This window comes from Plectropomus leopardus, chromosome 11 (assembly GCF_026936395.1).
Source record: "Plectropomus leopardus strain MGB_pleo_1.0 chromosome 11, ASM2693639v1, whole genome shotgun sequence".
Classification (NCBI taxonomy): domain Eukaryota; kingdom Metazoa; phylum Chordata; class Actinopteri; order Perciformes; family Serranidae; genus Plectropomus; species Plectropomus leopardus.
The window spans coordinates 23,936,002-23,962,711 of NC_142186.1; the positions used below are offsets into that span (position 1 = coordinate 23,936,002).

Genomic DNA, 26,710 nt, shown 5'->3' on the forward strand with positions numbered 1-26,710 from the left:
ATGCTGTACTTTCGCTAAATCATCATAAATCTTACTGTGTCCCTGTTATCATTGTATTTAATTACAGTGCGAAAGCAATCAATAACATAATGTCCTACAAATTATTGGGACATTAAGGTTGATCTACTATGCAAACACTGACATTAGTGTGCGTGTGAGGGGAAACAGAGCGCTTTGAACGGAGGTACGCTGACTTGTGCAGACTGTGAATCTCTCAGCAGAAGACCTCATACTGTTTGTCAAAAGGCAGAAGTGGCATTTACAGCCCGTAAAGCCCATCCCATCTGACGGGATGGGGGCAATGCCCTCGCGTCCTCCACTTTCTAAATTGATGGACGCTCACAAGAGTGAAAGCTGAAGAGTTTTATTATAAAGAAAGCAGAAGATATTTCATGGGCCACCACTTGTCTTCCCCTAATAAATAGGGTCTGTAAATACACGTCTGTATACAATCAAAGGCCAATTTTACAATCTGTTTTTAATCAGTTTGAAAGACTCATTTGGGGTACATTCTGTTCTGAGCGTTTCATCTGTCAGTGAATCTTTAATTCCTTAGTTTTACATTGAACAATGTTATTAATTTTTCTGCTGAAGAAATGCAAAATTATATCACTACACAGGATGGGACTTTTGTTGAAACAGGCTTAGAAACCTATCAAACTATATACATATGAGGTTATAACTCCAAACTTTACTCCAATAGTCTATATTTTCAGCTAATCTTTCATCTTTCTACTGTGTTGTCCTTTCCACAATAGTTTTTAGTCTTACATTTAAACAGTCTCCTCCACAATGAACTCGATGGCGTGCTGCGGCGACTGGCTTGTCTCCACCATGGTGATTTCACTGCCATCCATGGTGATGGTGGGAACAGTAATTCCCTGAGCTCCCAGAACGGAGGAAGGCAGGATGACGACTTGCGAGGCGCCGTCTATGCCGCTAAGCTGATCAGACGGGATCATGACGGTCTCCGTACCTCCTTCGGCTCCCTGCAGTACATAAATGGTCTGCACTTGGCCAGACTCGATCTCACCTGTGGTGGCCAGAGAAGACAGCACCTTGGCGCCCTCCAGCACCTTCTGGACATGCGCAGCCTCCGCCGCTTGTGCTGCCTGCTCAGCGTTCTCCACAGGAAGGTCTCCGTGTAGCCGGATGTGTTTATCCAGGTTGGAGCGAGAGCGGAAGGCAGCGGGGCAGTGGGGACAGGGGTAGGGCTTCTCCCCGCTGTGGGTGCGAGCGTGCTCGGTGAGCCGGGCGGCCACGCTGAAACTCTTGCCGCAAATCCAGCAGCAGAAAGGCCGCAGGCCGCTGTGGATACGCTCGTGGTCCTGCAGATGGGGCAGCTGGCGGAAACGCTTGCCACATGTAGTGCACTGGTGGAGGAGAAGGGGAAAGTGGACGATGAAAAAGTGGAGAAAATACAAAAAAAATAAGTAAGAGGGTGGTGAGAAAGTACAGTTATGTTCACAACAGTGCCAATGCACAAAACTCTACTGCAATTAATATTTTCTGAGACCTCTCTTTACATTTTTCTGCAGATGCAGCACTTCTGGCTGGGCTCAAGGAGGAGCAGAGAGAACAGGGTAAGGGGGAAGACAGATACAAAGCAATAAAAACTGTTACACTGCAACCAGTTTCTCAGCTATTGATTAATCTGCTGATTAATTTCAGACAATTAGCTGTTTGGTCTATAAAACACCAGAAAAGGTTAAAAAATGTGCATTACAAAAACAGCTTAAAGTGATGTCCTCAAATGTCTTGTTTTGTCCAACCAACAGTCCAAAGCCCAAATATATTCAGTTAAATTTAACAGAAGACTGAAAAAAAACAGCAAATATTAATATTTTAAAGGAGTAGTGCGTAAAATTTAGCAATGTTTAGCAGTGAGACATTGAACTGGTGAGACATTGAATAAAGCTGTTTTACATTACAGATCCGTGTTTCTCTGCCGCTTTTCGGCTTGTCCGAGACAGGCTGCTGGTCCAGCACCTACGAAAATGTGCTCACCCTTTATCTGATCATTTAACATCCAGGTGTTCAGGAGGTTTTTAACAGGGGCAGAATCATCCTCTCCAAAACAAACAGACAAGCTGAATTAAACCACTAAAAACACTGAATAAAGCAGTTTCAAGTTAAAAATCTGTGTTTTTCCTACGCTGTTCAGCTTGCTGCAGAAGGACTTCTAACCACGGCAGCCAATGTAAAAATACAAGTAGCTCTATCTAGTGCCAGTGTTTGGATTGTCCATTCTAGGCTACTGTAGAAACATTCAATCAATATGTAAATGTAAACGCCTGATTCTAAGGTAATGAAAACACAACAATTCTTTTTTTGTCAGATGATAATACACTAAAATAAATACAATTATTATGATATATTCCAATTCTGCAGACATATCCCTCTAAATCCTACACACTGGACCTTTAATAAGCTGGATAATATTCAACTGCATTTTTCCCTTGATAAATGACTATAATTAACAGAATATCTGGCAATTAATATTCTGTTAATCAATGAAATGATTAATAATTGCAGCTCTACACGTGTAAAGAAAAGCATGATCAACCACACAGTGGACACCAGACAGCTTTGTCGTTGAAACACTGGCTCTCCGCTTGCTACCACCTGAGTGCAGACAAAGAACTACAAACAGATACTTGATTAAACCTGAAGCACTACAAAAGAATTACTTTGTTGTGCTTTGATTCCCACTGGGGACACTCAGATTGAATCTGTAATCCCTGTTGGCAGTTCTGCAGTTTCAGTATCTCTGTAAGATATACTCTGATAAAATTACCTTTCCGGTTGAGTTTGCTCTTTCTATACTCAATAAATATAGGTGATCCTTCATAAACGCACAGTATATCTGATTTAAATTAAAATTTAGCCCCAAGACAGTGTGTTTGAGGACCAACACTCCCCGGACCCCAATCTTTAGCATGCCTGATAGATATTGCTCAAAGCAAAGCCACAAAAGTTAAATCAATTTCTACAGCCCGACGTGCTGCGATGGGCTTGGGTGGGTCTATAGTTGATGTCCTGCCTCGTCACCAGAGAAACAGAGAGAGAGTCCCAGAATAGTAACAGGCACAGAGGGGAGCTGACAGGCCCTAACTCAGCCCTGTCATTAATCACAGGTACACAGGGAGGGAGGAAACACCCGCAGGACACACACTGCACAAATGGCCGTGGTCCAGAACGAGAGACACGGCCACAGCTATGAGTGGGTGTGACCATGGGGGGTGAGGCAGTGCTGGATGTCAATTTGAAATACAGGCGTTAAAATGGTTTGAAAGCCTTGTGTAAAAAAAAAAAAAAAAAAGAGACACATTTTGATTCAAAACGCTGAGAGAATCTCACTTTTTATGCAAGCACACACACACAACCACCGTCCCTCTTACCTCAAAAGGCCTCTCATCAGTATGTGTCCTCATGTGAACAGTGAAGGTGGAATTGTAGGCAAATTCCTTGTGGCAAATCTGACAGCGGAAACGGGGTCGGTTTTTGGACCTGCCAAGAGTTCCTTGGAAATGGGCCAGCACGTGCTCCTCCAGGGAACTGTTGGAGGTAAAGCGGCGGCGGCAAGGCCTCACCGGGCATTTGAGAGGTGTCTGGCCCGTGTGGGATAACCGATGGAGGTCGAGGCCCTCCTGAGTCATGCAGCGGTGGCCGCAGAGGTCACACTCAATCTGAGAGAGGAGAGAAACAGAGAGGAAGGAAAAATGGACATGAAGAATAGACAGAGGGGGAAAATTAATGACAGGAGAAAAGGTCGGTATCTTCATGGATTGACGTAACCACAACGTCACAGTTTGATCTGGGTACCTTTGTTAGATGTCACCTCCCTTTTTGCTAACCCCACTTCCTCTCTGATTGGACTGGCAAAATGCCAAACTTGCACTTGTTTAATCCTTGTTAAAAATAAATCTGCCTCTCAGTCTCACTCTGAATATCTTTGCAACAAAAAAGTAAAACCGGCTGAAAAAAATGAGAATAAATTTTCTGTGTTTCCGACCTGTCCGGTGCATCGTCCCCGACCCTGACCCCGTCCGCGACCAGTGTTCTTCTCCTCCTCTGTGGTAGGGCAACGCTGCATGTGGATTTCCAGCACTGATTGGTTCACAAACTGGGATGAACAGTGAAGGCACGTCGCTGGCTGCTTGTCTGCAATGAAACAGTGTCAGGTTTCAGGCAGGTGATCATACGCTCTCATCATCCTACGAGCAGCTACCGTGCCATGCTGATATCTGATGGCTGATTTGAGCTCGTTGATTGCTCGCTGTCGTTCTAACAATCGAGTAGTGGCAGGTGGTACATACAGGAATGGCTGCTGATTCAGGTGCAGCCAGGTTTTCAGCGTCAACAAAGGATGTGCCTGCTCATTATGTGAACACACGAGGTGAGTTTGACCTACAAATGCATGTAACAAGCTGTAGGGACCGAACTTGTCTTTTAATTAATGATTAAACAATAGAGCTCGAATAAGATACTTCCATTTGTACACTTGCATGTCGTGCACTGCGTATACAATGTAGACAGCTGAGTAGTGTGCAAATTTTGACAAAGTAGCATTGTCTAAAATCAAACACTGCTGCTGAACATCTAGCAGAAATTACAATCGCAAGATTTGACAGCTTTTCTTCTTTTGCTCGGTGAATTGCAACCAGGCGGAGCATTTGATTAGGATTCCTACAGCTGAAGGCAAGTGGGATTTAAGACTTTGTAAGGCTTTTTTAATAACACTAACAATTAAATTTGTGACTAATTTTACAAAAACTAAAATTACAGAAAAAAAAAACAAAAAAACATGAACATAATGAATCTTGCCTTAAAATTTATTGTAACATAAAACATGACTTTATGTTGACGTTAATGCGAGATGCATTCAATTATTAAATGATTATTTTTAATTTACAGATTATTTTAGCATTTAAAAAAATATATATGTATATAGCATTTTTAAGAATGAAATGTTTATTTAAGTCATTTTAATATCAATTAAGGCCTTATTTTTTGATTACAGAGTTCAGTGCCTTAAGATTTTTTAAGGAGGAGAACCTGCAGAAACACTGTTGATGAAATTTTGTCACTGGCTTGTTTGCTCAATTTGACTACTTCGGTATTTATTTATTTATTCATTGTTAAGCGCACTTTCATGGCTCACTTTTATATCTATGAATGTCCACAGCTGATACTGACGTGAACACAGTTATGAACCCAAAATGGCAAGTTTAAGTACAGAAGTATCTGATTTGAAACACCACAAAGACCTTTTCCATAGAAGGCGCTTTGACATGTTACAGCAGGAAAAAAGGTATAAATGATACAATCAATGTTCAGTTTCAGGGTCCTGGTATTGTGCATGCTGACTCATTGTCACGACTTACTCGGACACTTGAATAACACAGATCCATTGTCAGTGTTTTTGGCTGCCAGTATCAGCCAAAATGTCAGCTGTGAGAAAAGGCCTATTGATCTGTTAATGGATTAGTCAACTGACAGAAAATCATCATCATCACCACATCATGCAATTTTGATGGTCAAAGTTGTTTATGGAGCAGAAAAACATTTGCTGATTATAGCCTTTCAAATGTGAGAAATAACTGTTTTTCTGTTTTACATAATAAAGTCTTTTTGGTTGTGGATTGTTCATCAGACAAAAAAAGTATTCTGAAGACATCACCTCTGGCTTTGGGAAATTATAAAGTTCAAGCTCTTCAAGTTACTTTTTTGTCCAGAACCTAAAAAAATACTCACTTCACAGTGGCATGAAACAGAGAAAAGCAGCAAATCGTCATATCTGAGCGCTCACAACCGGCAAATGTTAGGCATTTTTTTGCTTGAAAATTGATTAAAGTTAATCAGTTATTCAGTTAATCATTTCAGCTTTAATCAGCTGCTGCCCTACGTTATAATCTGGAAAGACACACCACACTCTCACTGGGCTGCTCTTGAGAGCCCGGCTGACACTGATGGTTCATCAGCATGTCCGTAGGTCGTCACGCCAACATCTTGCAATCTGCTAACCATCTGCACGGTCTATCCCACTGGGGGCGTTCCACCCTGCTCCCAATTGGGACGCTCTAATTAAACTTTTAATAAGGACAATGTCAACCTATGGCCCTGGACTGATCAATGGATCAATCGCTCCAATCATCTCTCTCAGAGGAGCCACGTACCTCTGACCCCTGCGGCACGCTGACTCTTCAAGCTTAGCTAATGAGGTTGCTGGGCCAACGCCCCCCCCTGATTAAGATGAAGAGTCAACATGTAGACCCAATTCATTTACCTCCACCTTCCTCCTCTGTTCCACATGGGACACAAATCAATGCAAAGTCATCGACTTAATGCATCAGCGGGACAATGCACATATAACTTGGACGTATGTTTGTGAATAAACAAGACAGACCAGACCAGGCAAGCTGGTGGGGGATATTATCGCCTTTGCATTAATCAATATTAATTCACTGCATGCTGTGCTGATATGATAAGAACATCTAATCTAATTAGACTCCATACAAGCAGGCAAAAAGGGGGTTTGTAATCTGATTTCTTGATATGTTCACCACATTTATATTAATTGTAATGGTCACACAGCAAAACGTGATATGTGGTTGCTGTTTGCAAATTACTTAATTTAACCTGATTTTAATAATTACTAAATACGCTTTATTTTTAGGCTATTATTAGGTTTATTGTTGCTTTTTATAAGATAAAAATATAGAACACAGAAAGGCCATGAGGGATGCAACGCTTTTTTCCAACTGAGACGCTTTGGTTGCGTCTGATAGCTGTGATATAGAATTTTGGCGGAAGTAAAAATATCAGCACAAGGTAGAGTACTCGCTCTGGATGAAGGGAAGGCTGCAGCATGTGGGAGGAGCGAAGTGACCAACAAGTCGAAGTGGGTTGAGTATTAATTTCTCCTCCACTGTTGTTGTTAAGCGATGTGATGGTTAACCTTTGTGGTATTTGTCCAGCCCCTCCTCAAACTGCACAAATTAAAACTGCAAAAATAAAATACACCTAGTGGAAACACGTCAGTTAAAAAAACCTGCCATTTAGCAAAAAAAAGTGGTTACGCTTGCATGAGCTGGTATTGCAAATGATTTGAAAAAAACATATTTTGCAAAACTGCAATGGAAACACTTTTTAAAAATTTTATAGGTTGCAGCTATGTGCTTGTCGGTAGGAACTGGCTCCCTCAGGCTTGATGCAGCAGGTGCTGAGAAGCGTTATTGCATTGCATAACTTTTCAAAAGTTAAGCGGATCATCCAGAGTTTTGAATCCATAATTCTCACAATTCTCGAAAAACATAAAAACATCAACATTACGGTTGTGGCAGTTGTTTGCCATCTCCTGCCTTCCCTTGGTTGGCTTGTCAATGGCGTGGTATTGCAATACTGCAGTTATTACGACATAGGCAGCTGAAGAAAACAGATATATAATGACAGCCCAAATTATTGTTGTTGAGCCCTTAACTCTCACCTTGGTGAGTGAGCGAGTGCAAGTCCAGGTCTTTCCTGCGTTTGAAGGCCTCTCCACATTCGGGGCAAGGGAATGGATGGCTGGTGTGGAGCAGTCTGTTCAACACACAAAAACACACATTTTAATGTACATTTCCAACCTGCTTTAACTTGTCAAACGAATCACATGGACACAACTCCAGGGATCAGCAACAGTCATACAAACAATTGCATTACACAGAGTGAAGAATTAAAATGTCCCACATGAAAAACACATAAAAACTGTGATTAAGAGGGGAAAAAGTCATGTTTTGGTTTTAAGCTGCCACCCCATATGTGACTCATAGCAGGATTACCAGTAAGTAAGTGCTGAGCTGTGCTTCAGGTTAAATAAGCGGTATTAGCTGAGTGTACAACGGCTGGAGATATTTTTTTTCTTCTTCTTTTTTTTTTTTAAAGTAAACTGGGAGGAGTCGGAGTTAGGACATGAAAGACTATATTTATCCATTGCATAACATTAAACTGGATATAGCCTTAGGGGAGGAGAGAAGTGTTAGGATGTATTCACCTAATGCTGCATCAGGCCTGTGTTCACAGCCAGAAAAAATAAAATAATTTTTTGTAGCTGCTTCTCATAATCTGAACAAACACAGATGATGTCAAAGTTTAGAAAACAAAATGCTCCACTAAGTATTGCACACATACAAATACACAGTATGCATCATGCATAGTGCTACGGGTAATGCTGCAGCAAAAGCACTTAATAACACAAGTCACTTAAAGTAAAGCAGGATGATAGAGGTGATGTGCAAGGACCTCTTAGTGCCCGTATAGGAGGCCAGGCTGTTTCTGTTCCCTGTTAAATAGACAAGAGAAATCAATATTTCAGGGACACCTGACCCTGAGTCAGCTGGGAGAATTAAAATTTCAGTCAGGGTCACCTCTTTTCTTAGCCAGATGTTCTTTAATTAGTAGGGGTGACACTGTACGTTCAGCATTCGCACAACACGTAGTTACACGCTGACTGGAGCTAAAACCATTTCAACCCAATTTTGAGAATCACTGAATCAATTGAAGTCATTTTTAAGCAAAACCAGAAAACATCAACTGGTTCCAGCTTCTAAAATGTAGAGCTGCTTTTCCTCACTTTCTTAAACAGGAAAGTGAATGTCTTTATTGAGCTGAAGGTTTGTTCTTGACCTTGAAAATAAACAGAAATATCTCAAGTGTTCTTCAGCAAAATCCATCTGCTGATGAAGAAAAGTGGACCTTCAGTTAAGATTGCTTAAGGACAAAAGAATAAATTTGAGGCTTTCAAACATACTGCTTAATAGCAGATTAACTGAAAAGCTTGAACATTGATTTCTGCTAGTTTGTCAGAAATTGCACGTATGATCTGCTGGTTTTCAGAACATGCCACTGGTTTAGCCATTCAGTATCTAGACAATCACAAGTGTAGCTTAAGACCAAATCAACACTAATACGTTGTCATTTTAAAGTGCCGTTTTAAAATCAAAACGACCTCCACACGAGCATTTTAGCACCGTTTCAGAGCTAATATCCGTCCATACTAACATGCCTAAAAATGCATGACCATTGTTGTACAATGGGAATGCACGCCCCGGAGTAAACTGGAAGCAGATTGTCTGCTCTGAAGGTGGTTGCTCAGTTCCAGGAAATAATAGGGAGATGGCAAAAAGTTACATTAGAGATTTCTTTGCTTGGACCAATGGTGAAGATGAGGACTTGTAAATGAAATTAACATGAGAAAAAGGTAGTCAGACATCAGAAAACAGAATTGGGAGTTGTTGCAGAGCAAATATGGCGACATGTTCCAGTGGTATTGAAAGAGTTATCTATCGCCAGAAGAAGCCATGGCAATGGAAAAGGAGCAGCACGCAACGACAATGAAATCACAAAAAGTATGTCGACCTGACTATAAAATTTTGGCTTAACACATTGGGACTAATAAGACCTAATCAGGGAATGAATGCTGTTGTTTCCAAAAGTCTTTTCCGGCTCATCCAGACTATAGCGCAACAGTGTTTTCAAATGTCTCTGATTTAGGAGCTCAAAGGTAGTATTGATGCTAGGCATAAACATAGCAATAGTTATGTGTTTTAAAACAAGAACATACTAGTGTGGATGTAGCCTCAAGATCTTTAAAAAGTGGAAATTTGGAGGGGCTGTGGCCATTCTTTTGGCTCTCCATTGGATTTAATGAAACACTGCAGTTAAAATGACAACTTTCAGTGTTCACATCCATATCTGGATCACTGTCCTGCAGGTAAAACACAGTGCAAAGCTTAAAGTCACTGCTTTAACCTTTCAGACACTGTTTTATTTCACATCCAATGTGTTAAAGCCAAAGCCAATAAAACACACACACACACACGCACACGCACACACGCACACACACACACACACACACACACACACACACACACACACACACACACACACACACTGTTCTCTCCCCCTTGCTCAGCCAGGCAGGACAGGACCCAGCTCTTCCCCCATCCTGGGTTGTTATCGTTATCATCTTAATTTACTGGGCCTCTGTCTGTCAATCATATGTGGCTGCGGCTCAAGGGCAGCCAGACATCTCAGTTAGTGTGTTTGCCACGCAGCTTTAAGGTCTTGCTCAGTAGTCAGACACGGCTCAGCTACTACAGCTCCTGGCGGGAGGGAGGAGGTTTATCTAAATCCTGTCCTGGGTTCTGTTTGGAACCGTAATTCTAATGTATTTACGGTGTAAACAGGGTCGGAAATGATTGAATGTGGACAATCTGGTCCATGTGAAAATCCACAGTTATTCAGAGTGCTGAATATAACATACAGTATGTAGCTAAAGATGTTAGATGTGCTGCAGTTATTTTCCGTTTAAATTTCTGCAATCATATTAATGCTAAGTGTTACTGAAGTGTCATCGCTGTTGTGTTCTTACTTGTGATGTTCAAGCTGATCCTCCGTGTTAAACCGTGACGGACAGTTTGGACAAAAGAAGAGATGAGCAGCTCCCTCGTTGTCCAAAGTGCACACCTGCATTGAGGGACACAGCAGTCAAGGTCAAAAAGAAAAGGATTTCACAGCAAGTTATCTACCAAAAATATAATTCTCCCTTTTTTATAGAAATGCTAAAAGGTTTAAAATATGTGACAACAAATTTTAAAAATGAAGCATATATCTCATCATTTCCACACTACAAAAAGTTTCTTCATGTGCTGTATTTAAAGCAGCTTTTATTTTTTTAAATGGTATAAATGAGATCTGGAATTAAACTCTTGGATTTGGAAACAGTGTTTCCCCTTTAAGCCCAAAAATGCTATAAATATGCTGTAAAATCTCCCCGTACGCAATCAACTCACCATTTCTATTTTATACTACCAGAGTTGAGGACAAGCGAGGATTATAAACTTAAAACCTGCAAATAAGGGTTCTCCAATCGATTGACAGCTTACCATTATGAGCAAATAATGATGATCAGGTGACACAAAACACATCAAAAAGACTATTTCTCTATGTGTCGCTAAAAAAGCTTAACTGGTCTTTCGTTTCTGTGGCTCACACTTAACATCCATTGTGACATTCATGGATTACTGCTAACCTGTGCAGTGCAGACACACCCTTTCTCCTCGCTCACATCCCTCTCTCTCTGTCACACACACACACACAGCACTGAACGCTTCTATAGAGGCTGCAATACACTCTGCTGTTTTTTGACAGTGTTTACATTTAGCTTTGTATTGTACCCACACAATCAATATGGCACCTTTATGTAAACCAGCTCTTTCTCATCTGCATTTCTCCAGGATTTTATTCTTATTCATTTTGTCTCTGCAACTAGAAACACTGGTTTGATGAGGGGAGACCAGGGGCAATTGGGACAATTTTTGGTTTTGATGTCATTACTCAAATACCTCTGAACTGTTTAGATACGATTTTTATGTTTTATGTTTAACTAAAAACATAATTGGACATCTACAACTTCGTACAAAAGTGTCTTTTCTCGTGTCAGCTGATGTCCTAAATATCTTCCAGCAGTGCAAACTTGAGGAAACACTGGAGAGAGAGGTATTTTAATACAAAGAAAATGATTGAGACTGTACCGGCTTGCGTCCACGCTTGCGTCGAGGCTCTGTCGAAGAGTGAATGCGCTGGTGTCTCTTCAGGGTGGCTGCCTGGGAAAAGTTTTTGCCACAATCATCGCAGCCAAATGGCTTGTTGCCAGTGTGGCTCATGCTGTGGCGCAGCAGGCTCTGGGAGTTAGTGAAGGACTTTGTGCAAACCTGCACAACAACAATAACCACAATCAGTGCCATAGATGTGTTTACAAAAGCTTTAAGTACACCTTGCGAGAGAACAAATAAAGCTGAATATGGCTACATTTGCTCAAATTATCATTTTTAAAAACAACATCCATTGTGCAGAGACACCAGAGAATCTGTCAAATATAATGAGAGCGAAGGTTCAGATTGTGTCTGCTTCAAACCTAAAACACTTCAAAAGCATTACATCATCTCCCTTGTCTGCTTCATGATGTAAGTGACATTTCCATCAAATAAAAGAATCCCTCAGATTCAAGAAACATTTGATTAAATTTTGAGTGGCACCTTGCACGTGAAGAGCTTTTCTCCCGTGTGGCTGTAGACATGGGTGCGGAGGAAGACGCGCCGGGTGAAGGTTTTGCCACAGTACGGACAAACATGGGGTAGTGGTGTGCGAGCCCAGTCCTGCAGCAGCTTGGCGGGTGGAGGGTGGTTGGTGTTGTCCGAATCTGCCGCTGTGCTGCCCTCTGATTCTGTGGCCTTGTTTCCTGACAACACCAAAAACTTTTCATTGAAGACCAAAACATCCTGCAACAAGTGCCTTATTTGGAGGATTTTAAAGGCGAAGTGTGTTTAATTTAGGGGAATTTGGTGGCATTTAGTGGTGAAAAGTAGATTTCAACCAGCTAAAACTTCTCCCAGCTAGAATCCCTTCGTTTATCGGGAGCCGAATTATCCACAGAGGTCTCTTCCTCTCTAAATGAATAAAGCAGGCTAATAAAACAGCCAAAAACACCAAATAAAGCTGTTTCATGTAACAAATCAGCGAACCTCTGACACAATTCGGCATCTCGGGACAGTCTGCTTGTCCACATCATGCTCACCCCTTTTTTTCTCGTAAATTCATTTCTGGTCAGCTTTTTCTAATCCGTGTTCAGGAGGTTTTTTACTGTGAGCAGAATTATTCATGGAGGTCTCCTTCTTTCCAAAACAAACATATCTGGCAATTTAAACTGATAAAAAAAATGAATAAAGCAGTTTAAATATAAAAAAAAGTATTTCAAGTATTTCCAATGCACTTTGGCATGTCGCTGCGGGTGGCTAGTCCAGCACATGCTAATGTGAAGTCACCTTTCTCTCCCATAAATAAAGATCCAGATATTCAGGAGGTTTTCACCAAAAACCAAATTATCTGCAAAAGTCTAATCCTCTACAAAATAAATAAATCCAGTGATTGAAGGGGAAGCACTTTCAAGTTATAAACAATGCACATTGCAATGCACGCTGCTCATTGCAGTTGGGCTTCTTACTACAGTGGCGAACGTGAAAACGTGAATGGGTGGATTTAGGGCCAGTGTTTGGTTTGTCCTTTTTGGGCTACTGTACAGTAGAAACATGGTGGTGCAACATGTAAATCCCCATAAGTCAGGAACACACCCTGTATGTAGATATAAATGGCTCATTCTAAGGTAAGAAGAACAAAACTGTTCTTATTTTCAGCTATTTTCACTAAAGAAATCATACTTATTACACTGGTCCTTTAAAACAAATATTTTCACTTACCTTTGAGTGCACTAACGCCGCTCAGGATCCTGACCGAGGGCTTATTTCTCTTAGCAAGAGGTGAAGCTGATTCACCAGCAGAGGCAGGCGAGGAAAGCAGCCGCTTTGAGCTCTGTGGGGCATCCTGAGGTTTAGTCGTCCCATCACCAGTTTCACCTCCATCCGCCACCTCTGCCACTGAAGTGAAGCGGTGCTGCCGGCGGTGGTACAGGTACTGGGTGGTGTTCATGAAGCTCTCGCCACAATGGGAGCAACTGTGTAGTGGATCCTCCAGGCCATGCTTGAGCTTACGATGGCTGACCAGCCCTTCCACATTGCTGAAGCTCTCTCCACACTGTGTGCACATGAATAACTCAGGCTGTGTGAAACTGGAGGTGATGCTCATGCTGGAAGGAGTGGCGTCCTGGCCCTGCTCCTCAGTCCCGTTGTTTTGAACTTCCTCCAATGTCTCTTCAGGAACCCCTTCCGCCCGTTCCTCGCCTTTCTGCCGGTGTTGCTTGCGGTGGTAAAGAAAAAGGGTGGTGTTTAGAAAGCTTTCCCCGCACACAGAGCAGCGGTGCAGCGCCTCTTCAAAGCCGTGTTGGGTCCTGCGGTGAGCCACGAGTTCAGACACCAGGCCAAAGCATGAGCCACAGTCCACACACAGGAGCACCGGTTCGGGCTTTGGCTTTTTGTTGGCCCCTCTCCTCCTGGGAGAGGAATCGTCTTGATTCGAGGTCGAGGGAGCTGCCACAGTAACTGGAGGATCTGAGCTTTGAGCTGAAGAGGTCTCTGCAACTTGCTGACTCTCTTCTTCTGCTATGGAATTCTCTACTGGCTCCGGTTTAACGTTTTCACTTTTCGAGGGAGAAGAATAATCTGGATTTACAGTTGAATTGGAGCTCTGAGCTGAAGCGGCCTCTGGCTCGGGTTGTGAAGGTTGTGTAGGTTCTGGCTCAGGTTGTGTATGTTCCTGCTCAGGCTGTGAATCCTCTGGTGGAGGTTTTTGGTTCTCGGAGGCAGACTGCTGACACGTCCCTTCTTTTCGGTGCTGCTGCCAAAGGTCCAGGCTCTTGAAAAGTTCATCACAGTCTCCACACTGATAGAGGATTCTGGGCTGGTCTGATGTCACGTTCGCACTGACCGCAGCCTGCTTGAGAACGTTCTTCGCTGGTTGCACGGAGGAGTGTCCTGCTTGGATTTGGATCTGTGGTGCAGCAACTGCCCTTGATATATTTATTACCTGTTGCTGCAAAGACAAGGGAGGAAAAAAGAGGAAATCAGATATTATCTTTAATGTTTCACTTGCTGCTTTTGCTTCTGTGTACTAAGGAAATGACTCTTTGTAATACTAATCAAAGAGCTGTTTCAAGTGAATTCAACCTGCAGTATTTTTCTTTTATTTCATGCTTTCTGGCAGATGAGGGATGAGAATTCATTGTTGGGGTACTGAGGTCAATTAGAGCAGCGTGTGTTTAGAGCCAAGGTTCCTCTGAGAGCTCCAGACGGCCGAGATAAGACCTCAGCCAGGCCGATAACTATCAAAGGCCCATCAGGGTTGAATGGGTCACTCCACAGGGTTTTGCTTTTGCTCCCTCAATCCATTTGGACGATAAAAAACAGAACATCAAGGTCGAGGTTAAAGACGTCTGAAACTGTCTCAATTACGGCAGTTCAATATGTCTCAGATACTAAAAATGATTTATGGGCTTTTGTTTTTGCATTCAGGTGTGTGAATACTGAAGACCACTTTCAGATGTGATCTGTCTGATCCAATAGATTTTTTTTCTTAAACAAATACAGACTGCATGTTAACATCTGGTGTAAAGAAAGCAAATATCTTTAAAACATAATATAAATGTCTCCTGCACAAATTGAAATTGACCCAATTTAGTGTTTTTAAAAGTGTTTTTAAAGTCCTAGTGCATAATAAATGATAATTTATTGTGAACTAAATCAAAATCTGAGGAAACATTGTGTCAAAGGCATAGACTGGATAAAAGAAGTGAACATTTTGTCACCCACTGGTTTATGGAACAAAATATTAAAGTAGTATAAGAGTGCAAACTTAATGCATTATTTAGTATAGCATATTGTTGAATTTATTCATACCATCTTGTTTACACATACTTAGTGCTCACAGTGATGTGTCCACTAGTCAGCGCTGTTCAGAGACAGAGAGGGGACAGAGCTCGCGGGGTCGAGCAGGTTCTGATGTTTTGACTGAGCTTTAACTTTCCTGGGACTTCACAAAGTTATGAAGAAAACCCAAAATGTGTTGGACTGTTTTATTCCTTCTCAAACACCCACATGGCTTACAGCAGTTTGGTCGTAGGCAGTTAGTAATTTTTGAGTTCGTAATTTTGGCTGCCACCATCTTTGTTTTTTGGAGCCAGAGGTTTGGATGTGAGGACGGAGCTGTGTAGGAGCGAGGGGTGGATCTGGGGCTATGCTAATATCCTGACTGACATGTCGCTGCCAGTGCAACTTGTCAGGGGCAAGGTAGCGATGCCTTAAAGCATGCCCTGCTGCATCATCTATTTTACTCTAAATGGGACCATATATAAGAAATGAACATTATTATGTTTTAAAGAAGACTTGAAACTTGCAATTGAGGAAATACTCATTGAAAAATGTTTACTTAGGTAATAAAGTGAGAAGTACGCCCATTTTCTCATGAGCCACGCTGCGACCCAAAGTTCTCAGGAGTTTTTTCTCAAAGACAACTTTTCATTGAACTAACAAACAGGTTCCTTCAGCCTATTGTGAACTCCCTTTCCACCGCAGTCCGAAGAGTGACGAAGATGAGGCAAATCCATCCCCTGACATATGAAAAAGCAACGTGACGGATTGAGGGCTGCTGGTGGGCGCAGGGGTGACACACTCTGCAGCCTGTTGTTTGGTGTGCTCACCCGTTTTGACTGCAAAAACATGTTGGAAAGTAAAAATGTATACATTTTCCTCACTGCGACATTTACTGCTGCATGGTATTGCTGCAAGTTGGATGTAGTGAATAAAATTCAAAGGAGGAAAATGAAATGAAGAGTTTCTCTGCAGCTCCAGCATGCACAAAACCGACAATTCAGCACACCAAAAAAACCCTCTCTCACTGAAGAAAAGCCTGTTATAAAGGCTTTGTGCTTGATATTTATCTCAGATAAATGGACAGGTCTTCACCATTCTGAATGAAGCTTTTCAGACTGTGCAAGAAAACCTTTGTTGGCCTTAGAATGAAGGCTATGCAGCCCCCCAAAAAGTTTTTAATATAGATTTTTGGGTTTTTCACCTCCATGCAATCCAAATGTCTTTCTCCTTCACAGACCTCAAAGAAAACACAACAAAGAAAAAGAAGCCTCATTCTGGTTCGCAATGATTCTGCAGCACCTGACAGTGTGATCTCATCATCCTTCACCTGCATGTTAGAAAAGTCTCACATTAGTGGTGTTTACTGTCTAACACATATGACAATCTAATGTTTTTTACGTTTATTTCATAGCTTTGTCATTTCTGAAACAAAAGTGAGTTGTTCATTTAAATTTTTGAAGCTAGATTTTCATTATTACAGTGTAATTTAAAATAGATACCCCCAAATAAAGCACAGACTTTGTAAAGGGTGAATGGCAGTTGCTTAGACTACATGATATGCAGATATATGCTGCACACCCACTGAGAAAGCTCCAGGACTTCGGTTTACCCACTTAAAATATGCACAATGATACGTTAAAACAGTTTCGTGACAAAACTTTCACTTCAGCTATTTATTTCGCAAACACAGGACTGGGTGATGACAGTAACCTGAACAAATCCTGCAGAACATGCAGAGAAATGCTCGTCTTTCCTCGCCCCCATCCCGCTGAGCTCAGTGTGAAGTGTGTTCATATTGAGGGTGTGTGGGAGAGCGAGAGTGAGACAGTGACGCTGCATACGCTGAAAGTAGACAGCTGTTGGCTATGAGAAGTGAGGAGAAATTAACAGTGAAGTTGTCAAGTGATAGTAAATGTACAGTTTAAGTTGGTCCATGAATAAATACTGTGGCTCCTCAAGACCCAAGTAAAGTTCCTGTGTCTTGCTTCTCAACTGCTGGGTAAAATAAAGCTGGTAAGCATCAACCTGGGACCTGGAGGAAAAACAACCAGTGGTGCCCAAAAAAAAAATTGAGTAAATGAATAGAATTATTTGTTGAAATAGCCCCTGCATATGTATCAGCCACAAACAGCCATCGTTTTATTGCAATTAGGCATAAGCGGTATCACGGTATTTCAATATTTCCATATACCAGGATATTTAGAAAATCAAAAACACAGACCCACATCTTTCTGTAACTTCATACCGGCGAGGCTGTATTGAGGATGTTTTGCATGCAGTGTGCATCACATACCCTGGAGGTTACGTGCATGCGTGAGCAGTGTGCGTTCACACTGGCAGTATTTGTTGTTGCAGCACTGCTTCAGAGCTGCCTACTGTTATAACTACTATATTTCCACCATTAAAAGCACATACTCTGCTCTACAGTATCGTCAACAACATAGTCTTTCAAATGTTTCACAGTAAAATGCCTTGTGTCAACAACTGAAGCGAAGTCAGATGGGGTTTTTTTAAACAGAAACAGTAAAGGTTGAGTAAAACAGATGTATGTATGTATTTACTCATATCTGTGACAGAAAAAGGCATTGAAACTGTAGTAAAAGTTGGTAAAGAGTTTATATAATGATCAAAAGACCTTTTTCACTACCTGTTTTTGCTGAAACCTGTGCGTATCGTGCAAACAAAAATCAGTGAGACTCCGTTTTTAGATGTGCTGCTTGAGCAGCGCTGCTCACGCCATCAGTGTGGCTGCACTGACCCGGTTACATGGGCGCTGAAATTAAGCAACAGGTACCACAACCTGAAAGTCTCTGTTTCGATAAAAGAGATTAACATGAATTCAGAAGGTGTATGGTTGTCATTCTCTGTTTAATAAGGGAAATGGGTGTAAGAATATTAGATTTTGTTGACATCTCGTGAGTGTATTGTATACTGAGTAGACTAAAAAATGGCAAGACAGCCAGCAGAACGTAGCTAACTCATTGTAGCGGCTCTGGGAAAGGTGGGATTAGCACTGCACACTGATACTGTCATATACCATATTCCCCGATGAAATTCAAGGAAGGTATAAAGGTATGAAAAAATAGATACCACAAAGGTCTAACTGCAATGTCACATTATACACACTGAAATCATGATAATCTAGTTTATGAGGTGGAGATACTTGCAATAAACCAGCTTATAGGAAACTGGAATCCAGGAAGCCATAAGGTTCCCAGGTTTTACAGTGTTTCTCCAGCTGATTCATCTTTCAGAAGGCCAATGAGTGATCCATCAGGAGAAAGGGTGACACTGACTGATGCATTTCTCATGCTCTTCTTCCCACTGGCGACTCAGGATGCAATTTGTCTGTCACGAGTGTCACCGTGCTTTATGGACATGCGTTGAAGACTGTAAAGATGGAAGTGCGGGCGCAAGTTCAGACAGCCCAGCCCTACTGCCAAACGAGGGCCAATGACTGCTTTTAACCCCGAGGGACTTTCTGAAGCTGTCATGGAAAAGGCAAAAGAAAAAGTGCCAGTCGCACCAAGACTTAGCTCGATATGTCAAAGTTAAACAGAGTAACTCGTGTCATTATACAACTTTCGAACTCTGCAATTCAAATAGCCTCTTTGCTGAACTCAGAATTAATAGAGCTCAGCAATATTTCCAAAGAATATATTCCAAACACGAGACATAATGTAAAAAATATTGAAGGCAATGCAAAAATCCACAAGCCTCTCACATTCACAACGAGCCAAAAAACAATAGAACTACAACTGAATTTACATACAGAGGCACACATTAACAACACAAATGGAAAACACTAAAAAAAAAAAGACAATAATCTTGAAAACTAACTGTTCATTATTTTTTAAGCATGAGGACCATGCTGGTAATTTAGCTGAACTTGCCAGACACCATGTAAACATGGCATCCTGGACCTCAATGTGGCCTGCGATCTGTATTACATGTCATTCCCTCCTGCTCACACTTGTCCTCTACTATGATTTATCAAATTAATGCCAAAAATGATGCAGTGATGGCTTATACATTCTTTTAACCATGTTGTTATTGTACTGTATCATATGACCAAAAACAGTTTCTCCACTAAACTGCCATTTATGCTCCCACTTCAGAACAGAAATCTATTTCACTGCAGGAAAGATGGTCTCTTCATAAGACTGGACTTGCTACGGAGTAGAAAAACACAAACACTTTTGAAATTGGTGCTACATAATCAGAGAAAAACAAAGAAAATGAGCTTCGGCATTTGCTCAAGAGGTAGAAAACCTACAGCTACCAGAATGCACTGCGCCACACCAGACCAATAAACACCCCTGCTGGTGGGTGACATCATGTGCACTCATCCGTTTGACACAATGGCGTCCAGTAGGTAACAAACAATCCTGAATTACAGTTAATAAGTAAGCTAAAACATGTTTCTGAAAACATTTGAGGCGAGAAATTGGCAACAGTGACATAATCTTGGATTAAATTTGATCAGCCCTGCTTAGTTTTACTGTCTGATTTCAGTTTTCACTATGCAGGACACGGTATAGCGGTTGCTTTCCATTTTCAAACTCGCTATTACAGGTAAACAGGGCATTAAAATATGTTTCTGAAAACATTTTAGGAGAGAAATAGACAATACAGTAACACAATCTTAGTTTATATTCATTTAGCTCCATCTAGTTTCAAGGGATTCTGGTTTGGCTGCCTGCTTTTGACGGCCCACCTGCAAGGCCAGAGCGACCAACCCAGGGAAAACTGTGCTCACTGTAATCAATCCACTTTTAGCACTGCCACATTTTTGCCTGTTGCACCTGTTTGTCTCACTAATGACTCATTACGCTGATAAACAACGTGCTAATGTGTTATTTTGCCATTACCCTAGACAGAAAACAGTTCCAGGTAGCACTTAAGTACTTAGAAAACTGTTGCATAACCTGTAGGTCTTACTTCACAGCTATGGCCTGTTTATCAGGGTAAAAGTTTAGAGGTCTGACAGATGAACTGGTGCAATGACTTAGTGACTGATATTTAAGTTTACAGTTATCAGTATGCATATTAAATTTTCCAGTGCCAATAAAGATAAAGGGTATTTCAGCCAAACAAATGACACATTATGTCAAGATCTCCATGTCTACTGAACACAAGAATTTGGAGAAAACAAGATTGACATTTTCAAAATCTATGATTATATCACTTATATAATCTTACTTAGGATGGTGTTTGTTTTCACTTTATTTTAGATAATAGTGGAAACTCATGCATTTATGTAAGTGTTGTCAATTTTCTTTTGTAGCTTGCAACAGCTGTCTCAGCCTGGTATTGTTTGTATTTATTGTTTTTAAAATGACCGGGTTTCTCTTGCAAAAGAGATTTTAAGGTCAATGAGACTTTCACCGGGTTAAATAAAAGAGAAAAAAAATTGAAGTCAAGTAACAATTACCACAAAAACAACTTTGTTGGCAATTATGCCCCATTATCAGTTTATCGGGTACACCTAGCTTAAGCTAATTCAGTTTAATACAACAGTCCTGCAGAATATTGTTTTAGAGAGTTGTTTGTTTAACTGTATGGTCATTTTGGATGCTGAGGTATTTTGTGCTTTTGAATTGTGTTGCGTTATACTGGCAGCTTGTCCACCTCATTTATATCAACGAGGTTTGGCTAAATAACAGAAACACTTCTCCAAACCTTCAGGAAGAATAGTTTCCTTAGGCTGCAATAGTTTTAGCTAAGTGTAGCTTATGAACTGGAAACTGGAGGTAGATTATAGCTACAATGATTTATCAATTAGTTGTCAACTATTAAATTAATCACCAACTAATTATATGATCCAAAAACTGGCTTGAGTATTTTTTTTAAAGAAAAATATTCCAGTTGCTAAATGTAAATATTTTCTGGTGTCTTTCCTCCACTATGACAGTAAACTGCATATCTTCGGGCTTTGGACAAAATAAGACATGTGAGGACATCATCTTGGACACTGATTGACATTTTTTCCCAGTTTTTGTTAGTTTCAGCCCTGGTGTAGATTACATCTTATTTTCATTCCTTAACATGCACTGTCACCATCTTAACCAAAAAATATCTACTTAATATTCAAGGACTAAACATATGACGTCAGCATACACCTAAATCAGATATTAATACACAGCAACCGTTTTAAATGAGTCAGTAAATCATTATAAACAACTCAATGTTAAGTGCTCTGATCAAGGTCACTGTTACGATGATGAGTGGCAGAGCACTGTCAATTTATTACTTAAGTTATTGTTGTCACTTCAATGTCATTCTCCGGATCTGATTCAGAGGCTTTAATTTGATCACACTCTGGTCGTTTCCGGCCACAGTATCGATGTTTTTCAGTTCTGTTCCCAGCTAAAATCAAGATTCTGCACTCGGGACACCCAGGCACGACCACAATGATGAAAAATGCTAAACTGTTGACAGTGCCAGTATTTACCCGACTCTGTAGGATCGGAACAGTGACGGAGGTGGTTCCAGGTGTTTCTGGCTGTTCATCCTCAGCGGTGCACGTCAACTGGTGCTCCAGTACCTCTTCCAGGGTGCCGAACTCCTGGTAGCAGGGGAAGCACATGTACACCGATGAACTCTCCATTCCTGCCAGGGGATTAGAAATCAAAAACATTTCATAAGAGGAGCAGCAATGCAAAACTGATTTAGATAAAGGTGAAACAGTTCATAACACTCAGCATGCTTAGAATCTGAAAGTAATATCAAAACGTGAGCCTTATACAGATGCATACCCAGCAGTGTATTGCATCTGAAGTTAGGTTGTGAACATTGCCCTCTTCTGATGAAAAGAAGTGCCTGCATATATTATCAAGACAACAGCTTGGACACATGCGCCAGGAGGCTAACCCTGGGGTTGCCAGGATGACTCACCATGCGCTGAGCCCTGGCTAATTGTTATTTTGACCATGCAGGTTGCTGCTCAGGTAGAGACCTTGCCAAGTCTTTCTCTCTCCCTCTGCCATTTCATGGGGCCCAGCCGGACATTTAGCTTCAACATCAATTAGATATGTGCTGTAATTAGACCCACTGGAAGTGCAGTCAAGTTCATGCTGCTGCTCCTCAATGTAGCTATAATCAAAACACAATCTCTGCATTCCTTCACACTCACTGGATACAGATCGCACCACATACTGCACCAGAAACTCTCCTCTTTGAAAAAATAACCTTAAAGATCAAAGAAATCCACATCAAATGTGGTGCACTTTCTAGTTGACCATTACCAGCAGTGACAATGTCACAACGACTGCTGTTGTTTTTGGGTGTGGTGGTCAGAGTAAGGGGATGGAAGTAATGGGCTTAGGTAGTGGGGAAGGGCCAACTGGTCTCCCATTGAACAGAATAGATAATGTTATTATACATTCACATAGAAATTTGTCTCACGCTTCACAGAGACGTGGCTTACAACAAATGGGATAAAAACAATAAATGAGTAATAAATAAGAGGGCCAAAAGGTTGGGATCAAAGTGCTAACAATAAATGCATATCTAAAACAATATCATGAGAAACTGCAGCAGTCATTAATATCTAATAATGTCATTTATTTAGTAAGATGACAAACGACAAAATAAAGAATGTTTTGGTGCATCACGGCTGGAGCAATCCCATCACAAGATGGTTTCTAGATTTAATTGTCAGACAAGGCTGTTACTTAAAAGGATAAGGCTGGCAATGTTTCTGTCAACAAATCCCAAGAGAAGACCAAACCAAAAATAATTGTTGGTATGTTGGTCGTATGTTCGTCTGTCTCTAAATGCTTTCTAACTTCCCCAGCGGATCTGTGACACTCAACCCATGTGTTCCTACTGAATATATAAAAATACTGAAAAATGGATCACATATATATAGACTAATTATTTTAAAAAGCCACCTTATCCAAAAATGTAATTACCTAAAACAGCTGGCCACTTTAGGTTTTAAGCTAAAGTTACTCAAATGGGGTATATGGTGTTTTTCTTGTGAGCTGTTTTCAGCTGCAGGTTTGGTGATTTAATGAGTATATACAGTATACAGCAGTAGAGACTGACAGCTGACAGTGAAATTAACAACAGTAACAAAATTCAGTGTAATGAAGATGTCACTTGTGGCTCACTTGTGTATTCTTAACAGTGGAAGTCTTTTAGGCTTCATCGGGCATTTGCTACACAGCAGTACTTGTTAGTGGGATAAAGTCTTTCTCTGGGTCTTGATAATAGCACAAAAAATATTAAATATAGCCAAATTTATTTAAACGGCCAGGCCAATTATGGCCTGATGATGCCCCACTGCCCCCTGATAGGATGATGGTCGTAGTAATGCGGTCTGTGTTTATCTGTGTCCTTTTTTTTTAGCAGAAGCTGTACTGTCCTGGTGCAGATGGTCAGATACAAACCCCCCAGGTTTGTGCAACACTGCTACACCTCAGCTTGGCAGCAACATTAAAGGATCAGATGTGAGGTACTGTGCATCTGCTTTTATCCATTTACCTGTGAGCATCTGTTGTAATTTGCTTTTTCACAATGGGCTACATTTGTCTGAATTTGAGCAAATCTATGTTTACCAGGGTCCTATGATCCCCAGCTCAAAGTCCTCTTAGTATGACGTGTAAAGGGATAGTATCCATAGTCCGTGCAATAAGCCTCCTGCAGACTGAGAGATTTTTGCAATCTTACAAGTTTAGTGCAAGCTACACTCTGCAACATGGATCTTAATAAACTTGGGTATGACATCAAGTTTGATGTAGACTGTGTGATCGCATCATCTGTTGAATCGCAGGCCATGACCTACATCCGACAACGTCAATATGCAAGAACCAAACGTCCTCAGCGAGCATCATCCATCTATGCTGCTGTAGTGGTAAGAGCAAAATGTAAACAAACAAATCGAGATTAAAATAAAAAAAAATAAATAAAAATGCATTGCAAATGTGGGACTTTTTTTTAGGTGGCTAAGTATTTTTATTCTACCTGTTTCTCAATATTTCTACTTTTTTCTGTTGAACTTAGTAAATCTCTGTCTTATTTTGTGTCTCACCAACTATTATTGTCAAATTGAATTTGTTCATATGTACTACTAATTGAATTTTGTTTTTTTCCCTGTTGCATCTGTGATAAACTGAATTTGTATGATGTTAAATGCTGATAAAAAGACCTAAAAAAAAAAATAAATAAATGAATACCCTTTGTTACTGTTTTTTTCAGGAGGGGGGGCATATACACATGTACTTAATATGGGGGGGGGGGACGTGCCCCCTACATCCCCCCGAAATCTATGCCAATGGCTGACTGTATATTTACTAATTAAACTGTAAAGCGTCTTTTGTCCTTCATTTTTGGCAACTATAATTAAATCCCTCCTTCAACAATCTCTTGCAATGTTATATTAATAAACATAGGACTCTGGAAACATGTGAATGACCCCGTCTAAACGCCATGAGTGTTATTGCATGACAGACAGTATGGATGCTAACCTAACGCTGTAAGTGTTTACAGCAGGGTCAATGTCAGACCGCAGCTGTCTCATAAAGGGACACCGAGGACAAAAAATACGTTTAGTCCCTGCAATAACCGGCTAATACAAAGCCTTGCTCATGTTGGCTCCGTTGTCTGTTTTTCTCCAGCGGGGTGTCCGACCGGAGCTAGCATGAACAACAGCTGAGTCAAAGCTAACGGTTAGCAGCTAGCTAGCAAACTGTATTATCTCCAACCAGACTGTGCTGCTAACATGCAACGATGGCCATTTTTTATCTAGCAACATGGCTAATGTGCCCCCGGCGTGGCGGCTAGCCATGTTGCTAGCTCGGGAAACAACCGTCGGGTTATTCCGTGAAAGCGGGCGCAGATGCCACATTAGCTCGTCACTAAACCCTCTTTACCACTTGGACCACTGGTGCTTACTTTGTGATACCAAGGAGAAGAAGAAGAAAACAGCGAAGAAGGAGGGCGGGATGCGCTTCTTCGGTGGTATAATGGCGGCGAGAGACTAAAAGTTAACATTAGCTGTCTCCCCCCGTTGAAAACCTCCATACATAGATGTCAGTGTGAATTATATCACCGGGAAAGTAGCATTCGTATAAAATAAGTTAAAATAATCCAACATAACTCACCGCATTCAGACGTTACCGGTCGAGGAAATAGCACAACAACTTCAGTTTTTTCTTCATGTTAGAAGACTCGATCTGATTGGCTGAGTCCGTCACTTCATCAGCCAATAGCGTTCGACGATACATCTCACTTGCAGTTTGTAGTCCAAAAGCGCGCCAGCAGGGTCTGTGTAGTCTGATGGACTAATGGAGACACTACACATTTTAATTAATTTGGGTTTTTTTTGTAATGAATTAGGCTACCTAGATTGGAAAAATCCCAGAAATAAAGTATTGTATATTTAAATGTAGGCCTACAAATATTTCACTTATTCAAATTTATTTATTTAATTTATTTAAAATAGATAAATAGATAGATAGATAGATAGATAGATAGATAGATAGATAGATAGATAGATAGATATACTTTATTGATCTCAAAACTGAGAAACTGGGATGTAGCAGCGCCATACAGTAAGGACAGAGAATAAAGAGCACACATTATTAATAGAATATAAAGGAATATGCTTAAAAAAACCTAAAAAAAAATTTAAAAAAACTAAGAGACTGTACATATCTACATATATACATGTGTAAAGTGCGGAACAGTATCTGAATAAATATAAATAAAAATAAAGTCAGCAGTGCAGAGTGACATGGAGCTAAGACCGGAGTTTAAAGCGCAGACAGAGGTGAGTTATTGAACTAATTATTGGACTTATGAAGACACTACACATTTTAAATAATTTGCAATTCGCAATAATTTTTTTGCAATGAATTAGGCTACCTAGATTGGAAAAATCCCAGAAATAAAGTATTGTATGTTTAAATGTAGGCTTACAAATATTTCATTTATTCAAATTTATGTATTTAATTTATTTAAAATGGACCATGTACAGTTTAAAATTAGGGGTCGACAGATTATCAGCCTGGCCAATTATTGGCATTTTGCCGATTATTTGTGTCAGCATTTTATTTTAATGATTGCAGGTAAAAATTAATAAAATAAAAAGTGTCAGCATGGGAGGAACTTTTACTTTGTAAAACCTCAGGGAGCTATTTTTAAATTCTTTTTTTTAAATCTAAAATTTCACTTTACTTTATAAAAAATTGGGGACTTGCTGTATATCATACTGAATGCTTCAGTTTTTATTAAACATTTGTCAAAGGCATTTAGAGAATGTTTTAAGTTGGAGTTTGTTTTACTCCAAATTCTAAATAATGACAAAAAAGATTTTCATTTTTATTATAAATGCATATCGG

At 40.6% G+C, this 26,710-nt stretch overlaps 1 protein-coding gene across 2 annotated transcripts; it reads right to left on the minus strand.

Moving 5' to 3' along the window:
- Positions 1–348: 348 nt before the first annotated feature.
- On the minus strand, positions 349–25,610 carry znf574 (zinc finger protein 574). 2 transcript variants are annotated; one of them, XM_042490619.2, is made up of 10 exons: positions 25,472–25,610; positions 21,817–21,974; positions 13,299–14,526; positions 12,081–12,283; positions 11,577–11,756; positions 10,415–10,509; positions 7,490–7,584; positions 4,016–4,164; positions 3,402–3,689; positions 349–1,373 (listed from the first exon to the last, which is right to left on the minus strand). In XM_042490619.2, exons 2-10 carry the CDS (start codon positions 21,970–21,972, stop codon positions 774–776), a joined length of 2,994 nt encoding a protein of 997 aa, XP_042346553.1. In that variant the 5' UTR covers positions 21,973–21,974; positions 25,472–25,610; the 3' UTR covers positions 349–773. The 2 variants fall into 2 exon arrangements, with proteins under 2 accessions (XP_042346553.1, XP_087940475.1); XM_088084349.1 differs by lacking the exon at positions 25,472–25,610 and adding an exon at positions 25,263–25,444.
- Positions 25,611–26,710: the final 1,100 nt, after the last annotated feature.